The 26,855-nt window shown below is 34.9% G+C and overlaps 4 protein-coding genes and 1 pseudogene across 6 annotated transcripts; 3 read left to right on the top strand and 2 right to left on the bottom strand.

The window, feature by feature from the left end:
- Window positions 1–7,144: 7,144 nt before the first annotated feature.
- LOC111293302 (uncharacterized) lies at window positions 7,145–8,151 on the top strand (annotated as a pseudogene).
- Window positions 8,152–9,074: 923 nt separating this feature from the next.
- LOC149516416 (uncharacterized) lies at window positions 9,075–10,305 on the bottom strand. Its single transcript, XM_089766252.1, has one exon. The coding sequence runs from the start codon at window positions 10,020–10,022 to the stop codon at window positions 9,075–9,077; it is 948 nt and encodes a 315-aa protein (XP_089622378.1). The 5' UTR covers window positions 10,023–10,305.
- A 2,782-nt stretch (window positions 10,306–13,087) lies between these two features.
- LOC149516415 (uncharacterized) lies at window positions 13,088–14,188 on the top strand. Its single transcript, XM_089766251.1, has one exon. The coding sequence runs from the start codon at window positions 13,088–13,090 to the stop codon at window positions 14,186–14,188; it is 1,101 nt and encodes a 366-aa protein (XP_089622377.1).
- Window positions 14,189–18,146: 3,958 nt separating this feature from the next.
- On the top strand, window positions 18,147–20,737 carry LOC111292621 (lysine histidine transporter-like 8). The gene is made up of 5 exons (XM_022885079.2): window positions 18,147–18,645; window positions 18,761–18,897; window positions 18,985–19,412; window positions 19,925–20,056; window positions 20,151–20,737. Exons 1-5 carry the CDS (start codon window positions 18,260–18,262, stop codon window positions 20,604–20,606), a joined length of 1,539 nt encoding a protein of 512 aa, XP_022740814.1. The 5' UTR covers window positions 18,147–18,259; the 3' UTR covers window positions 20,607–20,737.
- A 69-nt stretch (window positions 20,738–20,806) lies between these two features.
- Window positions 20,807–25,041, bottom strand: LOC111292622 (protein S-acyltransferase 10-like). 3 transcript variants are annotated; one of them, XM_022885080.2, is made up of 11 exons: window positions 24,727–25,041; window positions 24,396–24,510; window positions 24,021–24,095; window positions 23,838–23,909; window positions 23,523–23,660; window positions 22,796–22,829; window positions 22,328–22,437; window positions 21,874–21,960; window positions 21,581–21,664; window positions 21,399–21,464; window positions 20,807–21,220 (listed from the first exon to the last, which is right to left on the bottom strand). In XM_022885080.2, exons 1-11 carry the CDS (start codon window positions 24,812–24,814, stop codon window positions 21,046–21,048), a joined length of 1,044 nt encoding a protein of 347 aa, XP_022740815.2. In that variant the 5' UTR covers window positions 24,815–25,041; the 3' UTR covers window positions 20,807–21,045. The 3 variants fall into 3 exon arrangements, with proteins under 3 accessions (XP_022740815.2, XP_022740818.2, XP_022740817.2); XM_022885083.2 differs by lacking the exon at window positions 23,523–23,660 and having other exon boundaries at window positions 24,727–25,032; XM_022885082.2 differs by lacking the exon at window positions 24,396–24,510 and having other exon boundaries at window positions 24,727–24,932.
- Window positions 25,042–26,855: the final 1,814 nt, after the last annotated feature.

Here is a 26,855-nt window from a genome sequence, read left to right as displayed (position 1 = left end):
CAATTCTGGGCAGGATATATTAAGAGTCATATTCTAGGATTTTTAACAAATTGGAAGAATTTATTCTATGCAAACAATTAATGGGCTGATAGAGAGAGCTTAGGCTGTACACTATCGACCTTAGGGACCCTAAGAATTCTTGATTTAAACCTTCAATTATAGCGTTATAGAAGCATGGTTTGAGATGAAATATCAAGAAGTTTTAGCTTCAGAAAGCATTTAGATCTAGGAGAAGGAGATAGAATTAATTAATCAACAGGAAAGGAAAAGAATTTGCATTCGAATATTTGTTGTGCATCTGGAACTGAAATTGTATTAGTGGTTGAAGCAACTAGATATGACATTTCTACTACAACTTATGCAACTTGTTATGCCATTTTATCAGTTTAGGTAGCATGATGGATCCATGTATGGTAATCCATACCATTAGGCAAACAACTTTTGTAATAGTTAAACAAACTTTTGTATTTTTTAAGCCTATATTAATAAAATGAAGCTCATGACCTGTATGAGGCAATTTATTGTAATATCAGATTTGCTTCTTCATTTTTCCTTTGTTCTTCCTATGTTTTATAATCTTCAATTGGTATCAAAGCTTCTATAAGGTCTTAGAAGACCTATATGCTATTGAAATTGAGTGAAAAGCCATCAAACACTTACCAGTAAATTTTGTCAACCTTAAATGGCTTCAAGAAGCTGTTCCTTACCTTCATTTCTTATTTTTTCTGGTGAGAACTACTAGATATGTGCTATCAAAATGAAGTCATATTTAAGTGCTTTTGATTTATGTATTTAAGTGCTTTTGATTTATGAAAAGTGGTGAAAAATAAGAAGGAATCAGTACAATTTCCTGTAAATCCAATAGTAACTCAAATGAAAAATTATATTGAAGAAAAAGTAAAAGAGGTACAAGGCTAAAAGCTATATTGAGTCTTTAGTTTCTAATGACATATTCATCAGAATTATGACTTGTGATACTGTAAAATAAGTTTGGGATATACTCAATGAAGAATTCTAAGGTAATGACAAGACAAGATAAATACAAGTGATTGAATTTTAGAAGAGAGTTTAAAGTCTTAAAGATGAAAGAGTCTGAAAATTCAAAGGAGTACAATGATAGATTCATGAAAATAGTAAACAAAATTAGATTACTTGGTGAGGAGCTGTCAGATAGAAGAATTGTGAAGAAGGTTCTTATTAATTTATTAGAGAGGTTTGAGTCAAAAATTTTATCCCTTAAAGACTCTAAGGACCTAACCAAGATAACTCTAATAAAGTTGTTCAATGTTCTGCAAGCTCAAGAGTAAATAAGGGCTATCAGACAAGAGAATTTAACAAAAGGTGTTTTTTTAGCTAAGAAGAAAGACAAGATGTAAACAAAAAGCAAAGAAAGAAAATAAGGAGATCGAAGAAACAAGGGTTTTGGAAATAATGAAAAGAAAGAAAAACTTTCACCATGCTTTCACTGTAAAAAGACCACTCATTTGAAGAAATATTATTAATATAGACTTGACATATAATATAAGTACTGTAAGTAGCTTAGTCACATGAAGAATATATGCAAAACCAAAAAATAGCAGTAGCCAAATCAATAAACTAGAGTTATAAACAACCAATAATAGCTAGAAGAGCAAGTTTTTGTTACAACTTGCTATACAACCAGAACCTCCTCGGCTGCATGGCTCATTAATAGTGGATGCACATATCATATGGCATTTGATATCAATATGTTCAAAGAATTAAATAAGACCAGTACTTTTAAAGTTAGAATAGGTAATGATGATTTCATAGAAGTTAAAGAAAAATAAGTAGTGGTTGTTGAAACACCAATAGGTACCAAGCTTATTTCAAATGTGCTATTTGTGCCTAAAATAGATTAAAACCTATTAAGTGTAGGAAAGTTGCTAGAAAAGAACTAGTCTTTAGTTTTCCAAAACAAGACATGCATAATTTATGATCCTATTGGCCATGAACTCTTTACTATTAACATGAAAGGAAAATGTTTTTCCTTGAATTGACATGAAACAAACTCCTCTATATATGCTACTTCACATGATGAATCTATTTTATGGCATAAAAGGATAAGACATTTCAACTATAATGCATTGAATTTCATGCATCACAATGATCTTGTATGAAACGTGCTTACTGTTTAAGTCTGTGTTAGAGTGTGTGAAGCTTGTCAGCTAAGAAAATAAAGTAAGTTGCAATTTATAATTAACAAAGCAAGAAAGTTAACTGAAAAACTACAACTTGTTCATGTTTGTGGTCCTATAAGAACCTTATCCTTGAATGACAATAGATATTTCATTGCTTTTATAGATGATTTTATCAGAATGTATTGGATTTACTTCATGAAACAAAAGTCTGAAGTTGTAGCTATATTTTGGAAGTTCAAGGTTTGGAATAAGAATCAAAGTGGTTATAAAATCAAGATCATAAGGTCAGACAATGGTACTGCATACACATTTGATAAATTTAATGAGTTTTGTGAAATTGTAAAAATTTAACACCAACTCACGATAACTTACACTCAACAACAAAATGGAGTCAATAAAAGAAAAAATAAAATAATCATGGAGATGGCAAGATGTATGCTGTTTGAAAAAAATCTTCTCAAAAAGTTTTAGATAGAGGTAGTCAATACCTCTATCCACTTGTTTAATAAGCTACCCACAAAAGTTTTGAAGGGAAAAACATCATTCGAAGCCTAGTATGGAAGTAAACTGTTAGTGTAGCATCTCAAAGTTTTTGACAGTATCTGTTATGTGTTTGTTCCTAAAATCAAAAAAGACAAACTTGATCAAAAAGTAAAAATTTATATTTTTTTGGGCTATAACAACATCACCAAAAGCTATAGGACTTATAATTTATTTACAAGCAAGGTGATTATAAGTAAGAACAAGAGATTTAATAAGCAAGTTGCTTGAAAATAGAAAAAGTCAAAAGGAGAATCAATCAAACAAACTATTATAGACATGATAAGTTTATAAGATTAAGAAGATTATATGTTTGAAAATGAAACCATTGATCATGAACCAGTGAGAGGAATCAAACTACTCACAAATATTTATCAAAGATCAAATGTTGTCATTCTTGAACCTATAAGCTTTGAAAAAGCTATCAAATTTTTAGAGTGGAAGAATGCCATAAAAGAATATATTCATATAATTGAGAAAAACCAAACATGGATGTTGGTTGACAGACCAAACAAATAAAAACATCAATGGTGTTAAATTGATTTTCAAAATAAAATTGAATGCCGATGGTTCCATTAACAACTTAAAGCTAGATTGGTAGCTAAAGGCTACTCCAAATAGCTTCATGTTGATTTTTCATATACATTTGCTCCAATTGCAAGGTTGGACACCATAAGTTTGATATTAACCTTAGTAACCCATAAAAGTTGAAAAATACACCAACTTGATGTCAAATCTGCCTTCTTAAATGGTTAACTTGAGAAAAAAATTTACGTTGAATAGTTTGACAGTTTTATTGCCAAAGGAGATGAGGGCAAAGTTTATTTACTCAAGAAGGCTTTGTATGAATTAAAACAAGCTTCAAGAGCTTTAAATTCTAGAATTGATGATCATTTGCTGAAGTTAAGATTTAAGAAAAACCTTAGTGAAGCAATATTATACATTAAGGTTTCTAACAGTAGTGATCTATTAATTGTTTATTTGTATATTGATGATCTTTTGGAGACAAGTAGCAAATTAGCTCTTGTGGAGGATTTTAAACACCAAATATAGGAAGTTTTTTATAGGATAAATATGGGAGAAATATCTTATTTTCTTGGAATAGAGATTTATCAAGACGAGTAAGGAATATTCATTTGTCAAAGAAAATATGCTAATGAAATCTTGAATAAGTTTGGGATAAAAAATTATAAACCGATCAACATCCCTTTAGCTCAAAATGAAAAACTTATTAAGGAAGATGGAGTTAACAAAATTGATGGTTCATTTATAGAAGCTTGGTTGGTTGCATATTGTATTTGACAGCAACAAGGCTAGACATCATGTATGCTGTAAATTTACTCTCTAGGTTCATGCAAAGTCTTAGTGAGTTGTATTTTAAGGTTGCTAAAAGAGTGTTGAGACATGTCAAAGGAACCAATGAACCGGGAATTTGGTTCAAGAAGAATGAAAATTCAAGACTAGTTAGATTCATAAACAGTGATTGGGCTAGCTCTAATGAAGACATGAAAAGCACTTTAGGTTATGTGTTATTCATTAGATTAAATGTGTTCAGTTGGAACTCAAAGAAATAAAGAATTATGGCTTAATCTACTATAGAAATGGAGTATATAACTGTTGCAACTACTATTAATCAAACAATTTGGCTAAAAAAAAATTCTAATGGATTTAACTCAAATGCAAGATAATCCAACAGAAATTTTTTGTGATAATTAGTCAGCATTGCAATGGTCAAGAACCTTATGTTTCATGGAAGAATTAAGCACATTAAGATAAAATATCACTTTATTAGAGAAGTTGAAGCTAAGAATGAAGTGAAGCTGTTGCATTGGAAGTTAGAAGATCAAATTGCAGATATTTTGACCAAGGCTTTATCAAAAGCAAGGTTTGAAACATTAAGGAAAAATCTTGGTGTTTCCAGCAAAATTGTCAAGGAGGAATATTAGTGGTTGAAGCAACTAGGTATGGCATTTCTACTACAACTTACGTAATTTGTTCTATCAGTTTAGGTAGCATGATAGATCTGTATATGGTAATCCATACTGTTAGGCAAATAACTTTTGTAGTAGTTAAAGAAACTTTTGTATTTTTTAAACCTATAAATTAATGAAATGAAGCTCATAATCTGTGTGAGACAGTTTACAGTACTAGATTTGTTTCTTCGTTTTTCCTTTGTTTTTCCTCTGTTATATATCCTTCGAATCGCCATAGCAGAGTTCTCAAAGCTACGTCCACAACTTGAACAGATTGAATGTCTATCACATTGCATATTCATGATAAATTCTTAGGTCCACAACATGACTTATGAACTAATGAGAAGATAAATTAGTCAATGATCAAATACCATTGTCAAGGAAATTATCAGTCTTGATTATTACTAGAACTTATTATGTTTATGGCATATTACGTAAGAACAGACCTGTCCATAGTGTTATTTGTTGGGGAACACCACAGCTCTGATACCATTTGTTGGGCTAAAAGCCTCCAATCCAATCACACCAATGGAAGCGAAATCAAACAATAAATCAAACACACAAGAGACAACAATTTAACGTGGTTCGGTCCAACTGACCTACATCCACGGATGAGAAAAAAAGATTCACTAGTTGTAGAGAATTACAAACATACATCGAATCATCAACCTCACTCAACAATTAATACTCATAAGACACTCTCAATCTCCTCTAGTCTTATGGAGTATTCTCAACCCAAACAAACATAAACTCTCATACATCATACCTATGTGGACCCTCTCAGTCTCCTCTAGTCCACTCACGAACAAACATACACACCCATAAGACGTAGAGCCCCAATACTCTTATGGAGTGTCTATCCCACAAAATCCTACAACTCTTTTACATCTTTTTCTCATACTTAACCATGTAGAGACTTCACCTATTTATAACCATACAAACTTGCCCATTAAGAATCCCTCTTCTCTTAGAATTCTTCTCCTGTAAGTCAAACTTGCCTATTAAGAATCCCTTTCCTTTTATAATTCTTCTCTTGCAAGTCAAACTTACCTATTAAGAATCCTCTTTCTCTTGAAATTCTTCTTTTGCAAGTCTTTTTATCCATCTAACAAATCTCTAACAAATCCTAAACAAATCTTTTATGAGATTTGAATCAATATTCCCAACATTATTATCATGACTGAATCTCAACAAGATATGACTTCTCGATTTTGTCACAAGAAAACTGCGGCACCTTTCTCTTTTCTTTTCCTTTTAAATTAGTACATATTTTACAATATTTCCTTATTCAAGTAAAGGTTAATTAACTTGCGTTCTTCCACGTGTTGGCGATGAACCTACGAAAAGGGAATCCTGACATTAATTAATATCATAACACGTTAACGAGGGTAGAATTTAGAAGTTCTATATATGTTTTTGTTGATTGTCCTTTACTCCAACATTTAGGCTCCTCATTCGATAAAATATGGCATCTCAGGTCCCTTTCCCAAAGCAAAAACACTTTACTATAGGAATAACGAAATTGCACCGGAGGCTCCTGGAGTGCTGCTGTTGGATGTGGCCTCATTGTAGGATGGCTTTCTATATGATGAATTGATGAAGTTAATTCGTACATTTCTACATGATGAATGTTAAAAGAAGGTTATACACCAAGCCATACTAGTTTAATGCATGTATAACTCTAAATGTCAACGAAACCAAGGTAGCTCTTGGAAATGCAGAGAAAAAAAGACGAGAAATAAACAAACAAAATGGAAGACCAGAAATTAAATGTATGTGAAACACAGATATGTAAGAACAAAATCTATCTTCAACTCACCCTATAAAATTTGCCTCCAATAGGTTGGCCATAATCCATCAGAAGATCCTCGCGGATGTTAATTCCTAACAAGTTGAATATGTCAATGTAGTAGCATTCATGTATCCATATATTAACCGAAAACATATTATCTGTACCACATTATAATGTAACCAGTAGAAGACTGATGTCTTACTCTGGCAAGTCTATGCTAGAAAGCCTTGTAGGGAACATATAGATGAGGTACCACTCGTGCACTCATATATAAGATATTTTCCATTTTTTTAATGTTCCTAATCTTTTCGGATCTCAAATGACACAGTTGCAAGGTCTTGCATATCCAGAGAACTTTGAATGGCCGCATTTCTTTAAATGTTAGCCAACTTCCATGAATTTGAACAATAGAAAAATATCTAGGTCGGCGTTTGGCAGTGGCGGTGGTGCATTAGATGATCAAAATTGCACAGTGGTCTAATGAATCCAGAGTGTGTGAAAAACAAAATCATAAAAGTGAGATACACCGTACCCAAATCAGAACCATGAGATGATATTTAATAAGGCAAGTTTATGAGTCATTTTTAATGGGATGTGTGACAACATAATACATTTTACAGGAAAATTCCCACGGTCTTCACATGCCTTTCACATTTGCACATGGGCCTACAGTGATTTCTGGTTCCTTCCCATCTCCAAATTTGTTGGTATAAATACATGGTAATGGAGAATAGAACTCAGCCTCCATCTTACTTGAGTATTTCTAGAATTAAAAGAGTGACAATGGCTGCTTTCTCCTCAAAGTCTATTAAACAATACAGTGTCCGATCCATCAGCTTCCCAGCTAGATCACAACCAAGCACGTTTAGACTAAAAGAGGAGCTGAAGAAGCTTAGATCTTGGGAGGGAGCTTCATCATCAAATGCTGAAACATTTTGCGCTGCTCTATTTGGCCTAGAAGAGTTGTATATTTGCATTGAGGATCTTCTTAATTTGCCCCTCACCCAGCAAGCTTTAGCTCAGCATCACAATGAGAAATGGGACAGTGAATTGTTAGATTTTCATTAAAGCACTTGGATCTGTGCAGTAACACAAGGGATGCCATTTTGTCGATGAAACAAAGTGCTAGAGAATTTCAATCAGCTCTTCGACGCAGCAAGGGAGGAGAGCTTAGCATTGAGAGCAATATCAGTGCTTACATTTGCTCTAGGAAGACTATGAAAAAGGAAATTGCAAATTCTCTTGCATCATTGAAGCAAATGGATAACATATTCAGGGACTTTTCCCAGTTAGAACAAAACCATCATCTCTCTGCAGTGGCTCGATTGCTTGGAGAAGCAAGCTTGATCACTGCCTCCATCTTTCACACCCTCCTCTTATTCCTTCTCCATCATTGTTGAAGCCAAAGCCTTCAAAGTGGTCATTGGTTTCCAAGTTGGTGCGGAAGGGTTTGACAGCATGTGAAGAACAGCAGAACATGAACGAGTTAGAGAGAGTCGATATTGCAGTTAGCAACTTACTACTGCAGAGTTCAAGAGAAGAGTCTGAGGAAGAGAAAATTCAATCTGCACAGGTACAACTGAAATCCTTGGATGCCATCTTTGAAAGTTTTGAAGATGGATTAGAGTGCCTGTTTAGGAGCTTGATCCACACTAGAGTTTCTCTCCTAAATATACTTTCTCATTAGAAGTTTTCTGATCTAAACATTATATCCTCCAATCTATTGAGATTTGAGAGGTGGATATAGTCCTGGTTTTTAAGCGTTTTCAGGTGTACCAATAATGTACATTAATCAAAATGTATAGCGAAACACTGAACTGTCTGTAATGGAAATGTCTCACTTATATGGGATAATATGTACAGTACTTAATAGTAGTATTTAGGGTGCACTCTTTTTACTTTTGAAATTGCTGGAGCATCACCCTGTACTTTTTGAGTTACATTCTGAAAGAAAATAACAAAAATGTGAATACAAAACATACTTTGCTTCTTTCAAATCCTTGTGATGCATGAGCTTTAGTTTCTCGTTTTAGTCATTGCCAATAATTTCTGGTTTCACTCGGTATATATTACTTTGACGCTAGGTCCTGCCACCAGTTTAGAAGAACCACTTTAAGAACAGATATAGTAATTCTGAAATTACTGGCCCTTTCCAACAAGATTGCCATTGTTCTATTATATCATTGCTTCTAGAATCAGAAAAAGAGATAAATCAGAGGAGTTTGATGAGGTCTTTTATATCTTTTCCTGTAAGCATAAGCCTGATGGTTTCAACCTTCAATTGCTTTAACTATATCAATACATTATGCAATCAGTACATCAATGAGTTGACTTGCTTGGCCATGAACAACTTTTGCAATGGTGTTTTAGGAATGCAAACGGGAAACTGAGTATGCTTTTCACCCATGAAACGTAATTTTTTTACTAGTGAATATTATCACCAGCTAATGGAAAATAAGCACAAACAATTAAACGATTGAATTGAACATAAAAATGAGGATGCCCAATACTATACTTTCAAATTTTAACTACACTTGAACTCAGTGTTGATTAATATTATCTACTACCTGTATCACTATTACCATTAAAAAAAAAAAAACTTTGAAGAAGTTAATGCCTTGCAGCTCGGTTAAGAACAGTAAAGTTGAATCTTGAACTGCAATTGTCCCAGTAAAGGCCAATTTCATCACCCAGCTTCAATTCCCTCCTCTTCACAAAGTCCTTGACCCAATTTTTGATAAGCACATTGAATCCATTGCTCCACTGCTTGAAAACCATCTCATGTTTTGTGTTTGTATCACAATCCCACACAGAAACTGGCAACCCTTCCTTAATTTTCGAACGTTGATCGGCATTCCAGAATGGGAAAACATGAGATTGTACGACTTCTGATGCCAACAAGAGCCTAGACATGTTGCCAAGATCACTTCCAAAAAGCTGCTTTTTAATGCACCAAGGATCATGGTCAAGCCTCAATTCAGTCAAAACTGCCTCACTCTTTTCGACTCTCTCAACTTTAGTTCTTTTGTTTCTGCAGGACGAAACTTTTCTTGTACTGATACGATACTCCATTCTTTCCCTCTTCTTGGAAGTGCAAGTATCATGGAAACCCAAACTCAGTTGCAAAGAAAGACCTCTAACCTTCGGCTTCAGGTTATGTTCTTCCCTTTGATATTGGCTGCTATGTTCGCCGACTTCAAAACTCTCCTCGTTCCCTTCATCAGTTGCCCGGCATTTTTCTTTGGACTCCCAAAAATTATCCTGCGACAATTCTAACGAAATATCGCACGGTTCCAAATAAGTACCCTCGGTTTTCTTCTCTACAATAATGTTGTTCATCTTATCTTCTTTTCTTAGATATTGATCAATACTGCCATAATTATTCTTCCCAGCTTCAAAAATTTCTTCTTTTCCCTTGTCAGTTGCAATTGCAGTGGACGTATAATCAAGTGAGAGAGACAATTCCAATGAAACATAGCTCTCTTCGCAAACTGGGTCTTTTTCTTTTGGCCTGGCTTTGGCCGGAGGGGACAAAGCATCGAAGGGCTTGTAATCCATTCTTGAGTAAGCAAGCACCAAGGAAACAAACTTCTCTGTTTTGGGTTCAAAAGCGTAAACCCTAATTCCGTCACCAAAAAGAAAACGAAACTCTCTCGCCAACCTCAACTCTTAAGTCTCAATGGAGTTTGTTGAAAAGAAATAAGGATGGTAGAACCTGAGAAAGGTTTCTATATATAGAGACCATGCAAATCCTTCTCCTTTTAGGAAAAAAAGTCATGGGTATTGGGTAAACCTGTTCAGTGTTCACCAAGTAATGTATTATTTGACCATGTAAATCCTTCTGGTGTTAGGAAAATAATTCAGGGGTAAGCCTGTTTAATGTTCACCAATTAACGCATTTTATCGTGATTTAGGAAGTATATCACCTGTTAGTTTTCACTCTCGAGAAATTATTTAACCAATTTTATTTTGAAGAAACTTTACTTCATGTATAATTGCAACATAAAGATTTATTAGTTGACTTAATTTTAATGATACGCTTTCAGTATACTACAAATTACCACATTATTTATCAACAAATTTAAAATTTTAGAATTTTTAAAAATAAATATTCTTAAATTTTAAACATTTATTTATGCTAAAATAAATTAATTAGATAATAATTTATGATGTGTTGATAATGTATAATAGTTATGCATTGATAATGTTTTAAATATAAATCTTAATTTTAAATAATAATAATAATAATTTTAACTTTGCTGTTGTTGAAAGCACATATTTAGATTGCCAAATATAATAAAGTAGGAATGAGGTAATAATCTTTGAGAATAAAATATTAAATTTATGTAAAAATACTTTTTATTTATGATTTAAGAAAAAAAGAAATATAGTATTCTATCAAAATCCTCGATATATATATATATATATTTTTTTTTTTTATTATTCAACATTGAGTTTTTGGGTCCAAAGATTGCGTATCATTGGCCCAATCAGATAAATACGGGTACGGAAATGGGTTTCTTTCTCTCCAAGTTTTAGCCAAAATCTAAGAAACATAACGTGCATCGGATTCTGATTAATAAAGGCCCTTTACCCACTAGTTTATTCCAACGTGTCAATTCACATAACGGCTACTTTGTTTGTCCCCCGCGGCGCTCGCAAACCAGACCAAGTAGGTGGCGGGGAGAGTGGGACCTAACAAGCACAACAAAAGATTCAGCAAAGCTCAAAGTAACCCAATGTTTCGTTTCTTTATTGCTTCGTAAACACATAGAGCCCTTCTAAACACTCCTTGTTTCTTCCTTCATTACTGTCTCTTCTGCAACGGCAGGGACAACCGGACAAGGGCGACGGCGAAGGGTGCAAGCCATGACCGTGGCGAGTGCCGCCACTGCTCATTCCAAGAAGCTCATGAAGCTTACTCTCTCTCTCTTCCGCAACGGCGTCAACGCCTCCAAATGGTAACAAACACACCCCTCAACGCCCCTTTCTTACATTTTCTCTGCAACCAAATCCAGCAGGCTCATAAGTTTATCTCTTTTCTCTGCTAAATTCCAACCATTTCCGTTTCGGTTCCCCTGGAAACCTAAACTGATACCATAGTGACATTATAAATGCCTGAAGGTTTTTCACTTCTGTGTTTCCTTTTTTTCTTTTTCTATCTTTACATTATTTATGTCCCAATTTATTTGTTTTCTATTTCTTTCTTTTTATATAGTAGCTTTTTTTAATGATATTAAGTTAAAAATTCTGTTTGCTAAGCACTTTGAAGAGGTGCTTGCTGATCATATTTTAGTAGCTTAGTTTTTATTGATATAGAGTAAAAAGTTCTGTTTGCTAAGCACTTTGAAGAGGTGCTTCCTTATCTTATCTACATCTTTGAGAAGACTGACAGTGCCTTCCGTGTCTCTACAGCTAATTGACAAGCTTTCTGTAAAAACTCCTACCGGTGAAGTGAAGTTGAAAGTAATGAAGGAAATAGCCAAGGAACATGACATAGAATGGGATACAACTGAATCACAAAAGGAGCTGCTCAAGCCTCCAGAAGAGCTTATAGTTTGTTCCTTCCCCCTTCCACCCCCCCCCCCCCCCAAAAAAAAAAAATCCTTCTATCGCTCCCTCTTATTCAGACATTCACTCGCTCATACACACCACAGGTGAAATTTTAAGTTCATTTTTTATCTAAAGTTTTATTATACTTCTCTAATTGAATAGGAGGGACCGCGTACTCCTGTTAGTGCCACCAGCTTACCAATGAAACCTGCAACACCTCATTCTCTTGAGCCAAAGAGCCATTGACAAGGTAACTTGCCAAATTACATCTGATCTTCGACAGTTTACAAAAAAATATTTCCCCATTAATAGCTGCTAACTTTTTCTGATTCTTTACCATCATAAAAGAAAGGGCAGAGGAGAAGGCCCTGTGCATTTTAAAGACACAGTCTCAGCTGCCCAAGTAGCCGAAGAATCTGCAAAAAAAGCAATTGCTGCAGTACAAGCTGCTACATATTTGGCCAACCCCACAGTAATTGATTGAATAAAGCAGCTGGTTTTGTTAAAATTTTAAATGATTCAAGCATCATTACGGGACTGGGAAACCTTTCTGGCAATTTTGCCGGTAAATTTGTTCCAACTTATCCTCCAGTCAATTCTCCACACATGGATCATCAATATAAAGTCCCTGGAAGAATATATGAATCTCAGACTTTTGAAAGGTCTTACCATCCAAGTAGTGAGGAAGTGTTAGTGGTTGAAGCATGCTAGTACTGAAGCATGTTAGTGTGTTAGTGGTTGAAGCAAGTTAGTATGGCATTTCTGCTGAAACTTTTTGGCAGCAGATTAGTTTAGGTAAAATGATGGGTCTGTGCATGGTGACCCATGCTGTTAGGCCAACAACTTTTGTATTTTTCAAGCCTATAAATTAATGAAATGAAGCTCATGATCAAATGAGCCAATTTACTTCAAGTGACAGATTAGTTTCTGCTGTCTTTGTTTGTTCTTCCTCTGCTCTAAATCCTTCAATTGGTATCAGAGCATTCTTTAAGTTCTTAGAGGATCTGTGAGTTCCAAAAATTGAGTGAAAAGCCATCAAACACTTTCCAGCCAGCCTTTGTCAACCTTAAATGGCCTCAAGCAATTGCTCCTTACCTCCACCTCCTATTTTTTCTTGTGAGAACTACCAGATTTGGGCTGTCAAAATGAAGACTTATTTGAGTGCTTTTGATTTGTGGAAAGTGGTGGAAAATGAGAAAGAACCACCACAACTTCCTGTAAATCCAACAGTAACTCAAATGAAAAATTTTAGTGAAGAAAAGGCAAAGAGGTATAAGGCTAAAAGCTGTATTGAGTCTTCAGTTTCTGATGACATATTCATTAGAATCATGACTTGTGAAACTGTAAAACAAGCTTGGGATGTGCTCAAGGAAGAGTTTCAAGGCAGTGACAAGACAAGACAAATGCAAGTGTTGAATCTTAGAAGAGAGTTTGAAGTCTTAAAGATGAAGGAGTCTGAAAATTTAAAGGAGTACAATGACAGACTCATGAAGATAGTAAACAAGATTAGATTACTTGGTGAGGAGCTGTCAGACAAAAGAATTGTAGAGAAGGTTCTTGTCAGCTTACCAGAGAGGTTTGAGTCAAAAATCTCATCCCTTGAAGACTCTCAGGACCTGATCAAGATAACTCCAGCAGAATTGTTCAATGCTCTACAAGCTCAAGAGCAAAGAAGGGCTATCAGACAAGAGAATTCAACAGAAGGTGCTTTTACAGCCAAGGGGAAAGGCAAGATGCAAACAGAAAGCAAAGGCAGAAAACAAGGAGACCAAAGAAACCGAGGTTCTAGAAACAGTGAAAAGAAAAGAAAATTTTCACCATGCTCTCACTGCAAAAAGACTACTAACTTGGAGAAATATTGCTGGTACAGACCTAACATACAATGTAGGTACTGTAAGCAGCTTGGTCACATGGAGAAGGTATGTAAAAGAAAAAAACAACAGCAACCAGATCAACAAGTCAGAGTTGCTGACAATCAACAACAGCTAGAAGAGCAAGTTTTTGTTGCAACTTGCTATGGAACCAGAACCTCCTCCAGTGCATGGCTCATTGACAGTGGCTACACACACCATATGGCATCTGATATCAACATATTCAAAGAACTAGACAAGACCTGCACCTCTAAAGTCAAAATAGGTAATGGTGATTTCATAGAAGTCAAAGGAAAATGAGTAGTGGCAGTTGAGACACCAATAGGTACTAAACTCATTTCAGATGTGTTATTTGTACCCAAAATATATCAAAACCTGTTAAGTGTAGGACAGTTGCTAGAAAATAACTACTCTTTAGTCTTCAAAGACAAGGCATGCATAATTCATGATCCCACTGGCCATGAACTCTTTACTGTTAATATGAAAGGAAAATATTTTTCCTTGAATTGGCATGAAGCAAACTCCTCTGCATATGTTACTTCACATGATGAATCTTCTTTATGGCATAAAAGGATGGGACATTTCAACTACAATGCATTGAATTTCATGCATAAAAATGATCTTGTATTAAACATGCCTACTGTTGAAGTCAGTGCTGGAGTGTGTGAAGTCTGTCAACTAGGAAAACAAAGTAAGTTGCCATTTGCAATTAACAAAGCATGGAGGGCAACTGAAAGATTACAACTTGTTCATACTGATGTTTGTGGTCCTATGAGAACCTTATCCTTGAATAGCAGTAGATATTTCATTGCTTTTATAGATGACTTTACTAGAATGTGTTGGATTTACTTCATGAAACAAAAGTCTGAAGTTGCAAATGTATTTTGGAAGTTCAAGGCTTGGATTGAGAATCAAAGTGGCTGCAAAATCAAGATCATAAGGTCAGACAATGGTACTGAATACACATCTGACAGATTTAATAAGTTTTGTGAAGTTACAGGAATTGAACACCAACTGACAGCAACTTACACTCCACAACAAAATGGAGTCAGTGAAAGGAAGAATAGAACAATCATGGAGATGGCAAGATGCATGCTATTTGAGAAGAATCTTCCAAAGAAATTCTGGGCAGAGGCAGTCAATACCTCTGTCTACTTGCTCAACAGGCTGCCCACAAAAGCTTTGAAAGGAAACACTCATTTTGAAGCTTGGAATGGAAGCAAACCATCAGTGCACCACCTCAGAATTGTTGGCAGCATCTGTTATGTGTTCGTTCTTGATATCAAAAGGGACAAGCTTGATCAAAAAGCAGAAATATGTATTTTTCTGGGCTATAGCAACATCACCAAAGGCTATAAGACTTACAATCCACTTACAGGCAAGATGATTGTAAGTAAGAATGTGAGATTTAATAAGCAAGCTGCCTGGAATTGGAAAAAATCAAAGGGAGAATCAGTCAAGCAAATTGCTGCAGACATGATAAGCTTCCAAGATCAAGAAGATTATATGTTTGAAAATGAAATCATTGATCATGAACCAGTGAGAGGAATCAGACCACTCACAGATATTTATCAAAGATCAAATGTTGCCATTCTTGAACCTGCAAGCTTTGAAGAAGCTGTCAAATTTTCAGAATGGAGAAATGCCATGAATAAGGAGATTCAAATGATTGAGAAAAATCAAACATGGATGTTGGTTGACAGACCAAGTAACAAAAACATCATTGGTGTCAAATGGATTTTCAGAACAAAGTTGAATGCTGATGGTTCCATCAACAAACTTAAAGCTAGATTGGTAGCTAAAGGCTACTCCCAACAGCTTGGTGTTGATTTTTCAGAGACATTTGCTCTAGTTGTAAGGTTGGACACTATAAGGCTGTTATTAGCCTTAGCAACTCAACAAAGTTGGAAAATATACCAACTTGATGTCAAATCTGCCTTCTTGAATGGTTATCTTGAGGTGGAGATCTACATTGAACAACCTGATGGTTTTATTGCCAAGGGACATGAAGGCAAAGTCTATCTACTCAAGAAGGCTTTGTATGGATTAAAACAAGCTCCCAGAGTGTGGAATTCCAGAATTGATGATCATTTACTGAAGTTAGGATTCAAGAAAAGTCTCAGTGAAGCAACATTGTACATTAAAGTTTTTAACAGTAATGATCTGTTGATTGTTTCTTTGTATGTTGATGATCTTCTGGTGACAGGTAGCAAATCAGCTCTTATGGAAGATTTTAAGCTCCAAATGCAAGAAATTTTTGAGATGACAGACATGGGAGAAATGTCTTATTTTCTTGGAATGGAGATTCATCAAGACCAGCAAGGAATCTTCATTTGTCAAAGAAAATATGCAAATGAAATCCTGAATAAGTTTGGGATGGAAAATTGCAAACCAGTCAACACTCCTTTGGCTCAAAATGAGAAACTTGTTAAGGAAGATGGAGCTAACAAAGTTGATGGCTCTATTTATAGAAGCTTGGTTGGTTGCTTATTGTATTTGACAGCAACAAGGCCAGACATCATGTATGCTGCAAATTTACTCTCTAGGTTCATGCAAAATCCTAGTGAGTTGCATTTTAAGGCTGCAAAAAGAGTGTTGAGATATGTCAAAGGAACCAATGAACTTGGAATTTGGTTCAAGAAGAATGACAGTTCAAGATTGATAAGATTCACAGACAGTGACTGGGCTGGCTCTCATGAAGACATGAAAAGCACTTCAGGCTATGTGTTTTTCATTGGATTAAATGTGTTCAGCTGGAATTCAAAGAAACAAGGAACAGTGGCTCAATCAACAGCAGAAGCAGAGTATATAGCTGCTGCAGTTGCTGTTAATCAAGCAATTTGACTAAGGAAAATTCTATTGGATTTGAGTCAAAAGCAAGATGATCCAACATAAATTTTTTGTGATAATCAGTCAGCAGTTGCAATGGTCAAGAACCCTGTGTTTCATGAAAGAACTAAGCATATTAAGATCAAGTATCACCTTATTAGAGAAGTTGAAGCTGAGAATGAAGTGAAACTGGTGCATTGCAAGTCAGAAGATCAGATTGCAGATATTCTGACCAAAGCCTTACCAAAGGCAAGGTTTGAAACATTAAGGAAAAGTCTTGGTGTTTTCAGCAGAAATACCAAGGAGGAGTGTTAGTGGTTGAAGCATGCTAGTACTGAAGCATGTTAGTGTGTTAGTGGTTGAAGCAAGTTAGTATGGCATTTCTGCTAAAACTTTCTGGCAGCAGATTAGTTTAGGTAAAATGATGGGTCTGTGCATGGTGACCCATGCTGTTAGGCCAACAACTTTTGTATTTTTCAAGCCTATAAATTAATGAAATGAAGCTCATGATCAAATGAGCCAATTTACTTCAAGTGACAGATTAGTTTCTGCTGTCTTTGTTTGTTCTTCCTCTGCTCTAAATCCTTCAGGAAGCAAGACCTAAAAGTGTTAAAGGTGGAAAGACCTCTAGGAGACATTGCTACAATGCCCCTTCTGCACATTCACATATAAAGTTTGATGAATCAGATTGTGACGAAGAAATAGAAATTGAAGATGCTGGTGGAAGCATTAATCTTCCACCTGAACGATCTCCACCACCAGTACCTTCATCTAATAAACAGGATTCTATTCATCATGTTCACCCCAAATTGCCAATTATGATGATCTTGCAGCTCGGTTTGAAGCTGTCAAGTATCGTAACTCACTACCTTGAAATCAGATGCTTGTAACCGGTTTTGTTGGGATTCCGATTTTATGTTTACTTGATATGGTATGTACTTGATACGGTATGTATGTACTGTTTTTGTGAAAGAAACTTGGAAACAGAGGATATAATCATATGAGAGCTCTTAATATGTATTATTATATTGTATGTAGTCTCAACATTATTTGTTCATTTTCATTTTTTTCAGTTAATGGAGGATGGCACTGTGTAGTTAATTAACCTTATTAATAGTCAGAAGTACATACTTAGTATTTAACAATTTCGTACTAGCAACATAATAATAATAATTAGGATGGGAATCATTTCTATAGTTTATATTAAGCAATATTTTTTTTCTTAAATTTGGGCTTTTCTTTTTTCAAAGGAACCACAGTAGTAGAATTTTTTTTTCTTGTTCAAGGTTCAATCAACTATCATGATGTAGACCGATTGCTTGGCCATATAAATGCTACAAGGTCCAAAACTGACATATGGACTCTTTGGATACGCCTGATCGTAATACAGATTTTCTTGAGTACACAGAATAATTGACTTTTAAATTTCTTTTGGACTCTTTGGATCTTTGCAAAACCAACACTATATAAGCCCCAAATACACGTAAGTTGCTTCCAATTCATTGAAGGTGAGTGCAAGGTGGAAGTGTTATTAGAACAACAATGAGTGAAGCCAATGACAACAATAGCTCGGTTCCATGGACTCCAAGGCCAGCGACTGTAGAGCCACAACTGCCTGTCTCTTATCCGCCTTCTCGACTTCATTCACCATTTTTTTCTGGATCACCACTTCCTAGTCCAGACCATGTAGAGCCACCCAAGAGCAGATTCTGTAAAATCCCTGCGATGCCAGCTCCAAAGCTTATTGCTCCTTTTGGTAACCCTTTGAAAAAGGTTCTTCGCCTCACCAAACTTGATCCCGAGGATAGTTGGCTCCCCATCACTGAGTCAAGAAATGGCAACAAATACTATGCTGCTTTTCATACTCTGTGTTCAGGCATTGGAATTCAAGCCCTTATTCTTCCAGTTGCCTTCACTTACCTTGGCTGGTACATATATTAACAGCATAACAGGAATACTTTGTTAGCTTCGAACCATATCTATGATTTTTTTTTCTCCTGTGCTCCATTTGGGTATTTTTCTGTACTCATAAATTCCTTGCAGGGCTTGGGGATTAATCAGCTTGACTCTAGCGTTCATCTGGCAATTTTACACCTTATGGATACTTGTCCAACTTCATGAATCATCAGAAAATGGGAAACGTTACAGCAGATACGTCCAACTAGCAGACGCTGCCTTTGGTATTTATATGTCTTTTACATATGAGAAAAATAATACTATATTTTTGTTGTCTAATGGTGGCGGAATACCATATTTTCATGATCCAGGTGACAGACTAGGAAAGGTCCTAGCCTTGTTTCCGATTGGATATCTTTCAAGTGGAACATGCGGTGCCCTGATCATGATTGGTGGATCAACATTAAAAATCTTCTACCAGATAGTTTGCAAGACCACATGTACCCTGAAGCCCTTGACAACAGTGGAATGGTGCTTGGTGTTTACGTGTGCAGCTGTACTGCTGTCACTGCTGCCTAATCTGAATTCAATGGCAGTTGTATCGTTGGTAGGGGCCATCACTGGTATCGGGTATTGTACGTTAATTTGGGTGGTGTCTGTGGCGGCAGGCAGGCTGCCGGAGGCTTCATATAATACGTTAGGCGGAAACACGGAGATCCGAAGGATCGGTGGTGTACTCAATGCGCTGGGGACTGTTGCGTTTGCTTTTAGAGGTCACAATCTTATCTTAGAGATTCAGGTAACTAGAAAAGACAAGGAGCAGAAGATACAAACAAAAAAGTACCATGAATTTATAGGCCTTAAGATTTATGTATTGCTCATCCCTTATCCCTAGCCACTTTAAAAACCCTATACTATAATAAACTACTAAGTAGATGGCAATATAGCACGAGGTTAATTGCATCAGGAAAAGATTTTGAGCGTGCGGGATTTTAGGGTAAGTTCATATTTGGTTGATAGTATTGGCCCGAGCCTAAAGGCAAATTAACTATGTTTCATTTCGTGTCCAAAGTAGCCTGCCACTCCAAACAGTAAGTAGGTGTATTTCATAGTAATACGAAATGTTGACATTTATTGGAGACAATAGGGGCAGCTAATTCAAAACTGACATTCATATGTGCCCAAGGTCAATGGAAGCTCCATCTCTCTCCTCTTAAAAACAATCTATAAAATTGTAACAATACAATAAAAATGTAAACGGAAAAATCATTTCATCATTTAATACCTCTATATAAATGTCGTTTGATGCAGGGAACCGTGCCTTCCAGCGAGAAGCGTCCATCACAGGTGCCAATGTGGCAAGGGGTGAAGGTTGCATATACCATAATAGCTATGTGCCTATTTCCCCTTGCAATTGGTGGGTATTGGGCTTATGGTCACAAGGTAAGCCTATATTGTTTCCAGAGAATGTGTTTATTCCCCGTCAGGAGGAGGTTAGAATTTTTAACTACATCAAATGATTTTATTATTTTTACAGATACCCGCAAATAATGGAATGCTGACGGCTTTTTACCAATTCCATTCACGTAATGTATCACCATTTGTGCTCGGACTTACAAGCTTATTCATAGTAATCAACTCGTTATGCTCATTCCAAATCTATGGAATGCCAAGTTTTGATGACATGGAGCTTCTATATACTGGCACAAAGAAAAAGCGATGTCCGTGTTGGCTCCGGGCATTGTTCCGGATTGTATTCGGATTTTTCTCTTTCTTCATAGTAGTCGCAGTCCCATTCTCTGCAAGTGTATCTGGTGTGGCTGGAGGCATAGCTCTGCCTGTCACATTGGCATATCCCTGCTTTATGTGGGCAAAGATTAAGAAACCAAAAAAGTATGGTGGAATGTGGTGGCTCAACTGGGGCCTAGGGATCTTGGGTATGGGATTTAGCTTTGCATTAGTTGCAGCTGGGATTCCTGTCATATGTACCTAACTTTGTGACGTACTTCTCCCTCACCGCGACAGAAATGTACCAACCTAATGCTCCAAGCTTAATTCAACATCGGAACAACAGATAAGAATGCGATAAGACGGTCAGATTCGAATTGCAGTTGTATTATGCTTGACGCTTTAGGATACATAAAGATGGTTGGGATTGATTACTAGAATCTTCAATTATACTGAGCCCGTGCATACAGGAGACAATTTAAATCTGGTTAATAAAATTTCCAAATTCTTTGACACATCAAAACAAAGGAATCACGGTTCATAACCAGTACATTATCTAAACCTGATAAGCAACTTGACCTTCAGCGAACCATATCGAGCAGCTACAACAATTGGCTGCACATCACTGCTTACTACACAACCCCACATCAAAACATTTCGAGTAAAGAATGGTTTTACATTAAATGATACATTGCCCTATTATATCAGCAGCAACGACAGGTTAAAACATCTAAGCAAGTGTAGGGCCTTGACTTTTCTTCAAGTTGTTGAGCTGAGGGCAAAGATTCCAAACTGTATTTGCTGCTTCGAACACAACAGAAGTCATATAGATTGCTGCAAACTCCTTTACTAAATGGATATACTCTTTCAGGAATCCCCCTGCATATCACAAAAATGAAATGTGTTCTAGCAAAATCAAATCATGATAGTCTTTTCATCTGTACTTAATAAATCCATTGACATACATAATGACACAGCATTGTACGTTCAACATGAATCTAATGCATAATTTGCATGATGCAAAAACAGTATGAAGAGAATAAAAGCAGCCACTAACCTTAGATATGGGATACGTCTGCGTCTAACTAGTTCATAAGTAGTCTGATTTGTCAGAACAAGATAGCTGCATTAGAAATAAAGGTTCCCATATTAGAACAGTGCTCGTAGTACATAACATGAAAAATAATCATCAAAATCTGAAGTTCGGCACTGAAATCAAGTTAAACTGACTGAAGTTACCTATGAAAAAGTAGAAGAAGAAGTAGAAAAATTATGGAAATTGACAAGGGGATCAATAGCAGAATCATAACAGTATCCTTCCACCTGTCAACAATATTTTTCCAGGTCAAATTTCAGATGCAGATAAATACACAAGCTCTTTCTCAACCGGAAAAAAATGGAGTAGGTTAATACACAGGCTCCAAATGAAAGGAAAACTCAAACAATAGATATTTAGCCACCCATAGTCTCACACAAGAAAATCATGACAATAACGTGTTACAAAGAAAAGGTACTGTGATAATATAACATACCAAGCCCTTGATATGTTGGCCTTCAGGTATGTAATGTACAAGATGCCAGTCCAGAGGCACAATGCTGTCTCTTCACAAATGTACCACCTAAATTTACAAATTGAGATAAGAGAAAACAAATCGGTTTCAGATTAGGGAAATATCTTTGGAACTTATGAAATTATTAATGTAGGCAAAAGAATATTAGCATGCATGCAGAATCAGATAGTATATCATTGCTGGAATTAACTGAAGTTGGATGTGGTATGTAAATAGTTTAACCAATTCAGACAATAAAGAAAAAGGAAAAGGAAAAAAAATCCTGTCCATATGTTTAATCAGTTTATGATGAGTTTTTTTACAGTTTCAATACCCTTCTCATAGATTATAGCAACATTATAACTTAAGAACTTATATAAGGGCACAAACTATAGGTATAGTCATAAAGAACATGTCAAAAATGATGTAGACTCACCAAAATTTGCAATGATTACCCTGGCCAACGCATGTTCCAAGCCATACACAATGATGATCAAACTGAAGAACACATTTATCACAATCATGACAATGCTTTGCTCGTGGAGGCTGCAATTGTACCAGAAAAAATATAACAACCACATACCATGTAAGGTACTAAGAGCACGTAAAAGTAACATAAAAAAAGATAGCCGGATAATCAGAACTGATTCTTTACACAGTTTAGGCAATGGACATCCAAAGATAGTTATTATGTTTCATGAGTACATGGATCTCCATGCTCACTGACCAAACCACTAAAATTCGTATATGCATGTTTTTTTTAATGTTATACATTATACAAAGCCAAGAATAAACGTCCACCATCCAGGTGAGTAACACAGCATAAACCGAGGTCACAAGGAGATCTTGATTCACGAAAAGTAACTTGCATCACATGAAGGTCATAAACAAGAGATCCCAATACCTGTTCAACATTACAATAGGAGCAAGTGCAAGTCCTGCAAAATCCAAAAGAAAGTAGTTTTGTAAGTTTCAACAAACTTCCAATAACTTCCTTCTACTTTTCATGATGGTTTGCATGACAGAAACCAGATTAAACTCAAGCTGGTGGCATTAAACCAAATGAAACACCAAGATTCATTTGTCATTTTTTTAATACACATGCTTAGCAATATAAAATTAAAACTAGCTAAGCAAAGAGATTATAAAAATAAATCAACACTTATGTTGGAATAATAAAAGCAACATGGGCAAGGAAGTAAAAGGCAAGGGCAACAAGCGAGACACACCGAAGCCCTCCCCCCTCCTTCCCTTTTTTCAAAGATATGCATGTATGTATCTATATACATGCAAATAAGTATGCAAAAATATATGTCTCTATATAAATATATCCAAGGCGTATATCTTCATCCACCTAGGTTCCTCCATTTCTGGAATTAATCAATATAGGAAAACCTCTGAGACAGCAAACAAGATCATATGTCATATAAAAAGAAACTGCTTCTGATTTCTACTTTGGACATAAAATCTAGAAGACTGGAAACCTTATGAAATAGGTCTTGTAAGCAATTTTCGACAGCAAGTACCATGATTGCTTAACATAGTCAGCACCCATGCTGATCCTTAAACATAAATTCTTTGAAAAGATAATTGAAAGAGATTATTCGCAAAGTCAATGAAGTTTTACAAACCTAACAGGTGTTCCAGGGGGATACATGTCCATCACTAACTTTGTCCAAGATGCAGAAATAGTCCCTCGAAAATTTCTACCTGATTGACTCTCTTCTACAGTAACAATCAAGCTTCCATTTTTGCTTGAAGCAGGCTGTCTTTGCTTAAACATTTAAGAACATGATAAATGGTAAGACTCCAACAAGTATAAATCCACTTCTATTTCTGTTAGATTATTACATCCAGAATAATTTAGTTCTAACTTCTAAAAGATAGAAGAGACAAAGAATGGAGAAGGATTGAAAAAAAAAAAAAAAGAAAAGAAAATTTCTTACTTTGAGGCCATTGATGACTTCTTGTATATCACATTTGTCTCATTAACAGCCCTCATTGCATCAAGGACATAACTAAAAGTTGAAAAACAACAAAGCAAACAAAAAAGTTAGAGTGAAAATGTACTATATAAATTATACAGTTCAAAACTTTAATCTTGAGAGTAAAAGCACAATGATGTTTACCCGGGAGAAGAACCAGAAGTAACAAAGTATTGCACCAATGTGGCGAAAAACAACAACAAATATAAAGCAGTATACCTGAGAAAATGGGGAAAGAAATAAAATTGAAGGTGCGCAGTTATGTGCCAATTACACACTAAAACCTTCAAGAGAAAATACTAAACCAAGAGACCTTGGCAAGTAGGAATAGAGGAATATCAAAACATCTGCTAAGAGCAAGATGTGTTCACTTGCTTCGTACATTTATACGTTATTATACAATACAAGCATTAACTTGAGATTAAACCAAACATTACATGGAAATATTGAACAAAAGAATCCAACTTTAAATTTGCATTGAGAAAAAAAAGATTGCATTGAATGGGGTCTCATACATACCATGGTTCTTTTTTTGTTTTATCAATCAAATCACCATCGAAAAGGAAGAGAATGCCAGCGTATATTAGATGCAGCATCACTAGTGCCATTTTCAAACCCAACGATGATCTCCGAGCTAAGAACCCAACCAGCATCAGAAACTCCAAATTAATTATAAGAAAAAACAAAAAACCAAAGCAAATGAGGAAATTTAACCCACCCACCATGGTTACTAACAAAAAGGGACAAAATGGCAAGTAATTAACTAATTATCTGCAATTCAACTAAATTTGGAAAACAAAACATAGTAAAATGCATTTCCTTTGGTGGGGAACGAGAAAAAAAAAAGTACCCGGATCGGCGAGACAAGGCAAGCATTGGAAGCATCGGTCGAGAGCTCGATCGCGCAAGGAGCGGCATAAACCTACGACCATTGTCATCAAACAAAAACCCCCCCAAGAACAACAAAAACTCAAATCTTTAACCGACTCCGCTTGTTGTATCACAATGTTACTTTTTGTTCCTGTTTTTGCTGGTAAAGGTTCTCTTTTCCTCTGTTTTTCCCGCTTGCTAGCAAGGCTTCCTCTTCCTTTTTTTTTTTTTTTTTCTTCTAAGGAAAGTGACAGCAGATTAGAAATTGGCCTAAAAAAAAAAAACAAACTCCAACTAAAAAAGAAAACCCAGTTTGGGAAAGACTGCAGATAAACTTAAAATTTTGAGTTCGTATTGAAATTAAACTGTCTAGCTGCCGTTGGATGATGTAAGTTGGTAGATCACAGCCCATGTTTTATCGTCACGGGTTTGTAAAAGGCCATGGACTTTTATCTTTAACCAAATGGCCCAATAAGTAAACAAAATCTCATATGCTATATTTAATATTTGATAATTGCTAGTGACAACCTTTTATTAAACATTATGGTAATCAGACCATTTGTAATTAGTAGACTAGAAATAAAAATGGTTTAAATGAACAATTATAGGTAATAAGAGTTAATCAAGTTTTTAGCTTTAACCTAATTATTATTATTGATTAGACTTGAAATAATTAAAATTTAAGTAATTGTTTTTAACTTGAAACTTAGATTTATGTAATTAATTTTAAAAAATAATATCTGATAAATTTAAAATTTAAATTTTAACACTTATAATCTTTTCTTTTATTCTTTATTTTCTGATCTCATGCAATTTTTAAACAAGAAGATTTTATATAAGAGTTAATTATATATATATATATATATAGATGCTGATCTTGATTCTTTGATAATTTTGTTGTTGATCTTTCACCCAATTAGAAAGTATAATTGGTGGAGACCACACAATTTCAATGGTCCATAAAAGTTTGTTAACACTTAACGCCTGAGCTACCTACTAGTCTTAGGACAGCATCGATGTGGAATTTTAGGAGGTAAACTTCTACCAGTCAGCGCAACCGACTGCCCCTTTACACTTTCCAACATTAGATCATATAATTAACATGTTTATTGCATTATTAGATGATGGATAAAATTGCAATTTTAAAAAGAAATAGATTATGGATCTTCTTTATGAAGACAAGTATATTTCATTATGATCAAAGCTAATCTTATCTCAAGATTTAGATGATAAACATGTTAAATGTAATCAAATCATGATACCTATGAGTTAGTAGAGAAATTATCTAATTTATTGTTAATAATTTTGTAGATACCCCATTTAGTCTTGAGTTAATTTATATTTTAAAATCATGTTTTGAATTTTTTTTATTTATTTTTGATATTGTATTTAGTTTAGAGTTATTATTATTATAAAAAAAAAAAGAAAAAAATTATTTTGCTAAAATTTGAAGAGGGTTTAATTTTAATTAGGTTGTTGAATTGAAAGTGTGTTAATTGAAAATAGACTATAAAAGGGACTCGGTTTGAGAGGTGAATTTAGATTAAAAATTCAAAGTTGAAGTTGAGTAAGAAATTCAAATTAAGAAAACTCATTTTTTTTTATTGTAATTGAGATTAGAGGCCTATAAAAAAAATCACGTTAGAATCAATTAGAAACAATTAAGAATCAATAAAAAAAATCAAGAAAGAAAGAATCAAAAAAATTAAGAGTTTTTTTGTAGTCTTTTCTAGTGTTTTGAGTTTAGATAATTAAGATTTTTTCTTGAAAGTTCTATGTTACGGAAAGGAGTTGAGAAAAAACATAAAAGAGAGACATTCAATAAAAAATTTTGACAGCAAAATTTTCAAAAGTTTCAAATATATATTTTAGGTTTTTATTTGATTTTTATTTAAACTTGAAAGAAAGGCAATCACCATATGTGAAAGGCACTAGCGAAGCCATAGGCAGCTTTGTAGAGAAACAAGAAATAAGATAAAGGGATGAAAAAGTAGGGAAAATAAAAGATGATTGACATTTGTTTGTAGCCCGATTTTTTGTATTTACTTTTTAGTTATCTTTTTTTTAAGTTCTAGTTATCTTAGTATTTTATCATAATTATCTATTTAT

The sequence above is a fragment of the Durio zibethinus genome, chromosome 10 (genome assembly GCF_047325235.1).
Source record: "Durio zibethinus cultivar Kanyao isolate XHJ-2024 chromosome 10, ASM4732523v1, whole genome shotgun sequence".
NCBI classification, from domain to species: Eukaryota; Viridiplantae; Streptophyta; class Magnoliopsida; order Malvales; family Malvaceae; genus Durio; species Durio zibethinus.
Note: the sequence above shows the minus strand (reverse complement) of the source record. Positions and strands in the feature narration are given on the sequence as shown.

Coding starts and splice junctions, on each gene's coding strand:
- LOC149516416 (XM_089766252.1), bottom strand. CDS start 10,022: ATGGATTACAAGCCCTTCGATGCTTTGTCCCCTCCGGCCAAAGCCAGG.
- LOC149516415 (XM_089766251.1), top strand. CDS start 13,088: ATGGCCTCAAGCAATTGCTCCTTACCTCCACCTCCTATTTTTTCTTGT.
- LOC111292621 (XM_022885079.2), top strand. CDS start 18,260: ATGAGTGAAGCCAATGACAACAATAGCTCGGTTCCATGGACTCCAAGG. Junction 18,898..18,984: donor ACTAGCAGACGCTGCCTTTG/GTATTTATATGT, acceptor TTCATGATCCAG/GTGACAGACTAGGAAAGGTC. Junction 19,413..19,924: donor ATCTTATCTTAGAGATTCAG/GTAACTAGAAAA, acceptor CGTTTGATGCAG/GGAACCGTGCCTTCCAGCGA.
- LOC111292622 (XM_022885080.2), bottom strand. CDS start 24,814: ATGACAATGGTCGTAGGTTTATGCCGCTCCTTGCGCGATCGAGCTCTC. Junction 24,096..24,395: donor AAAACAAAAAAAGAACCATG/GTATGTATGAGA, acceptor CCATTTTCTCAG/GTATACTGCTTTATATTTGT. Junction 21,465..21,580: donor CTTCTTCTACTTTTTCATAG/GTAACTTCAGTC, acceptor TTTCTAATGCAG/CTATCTTGTTCTGACAAATC.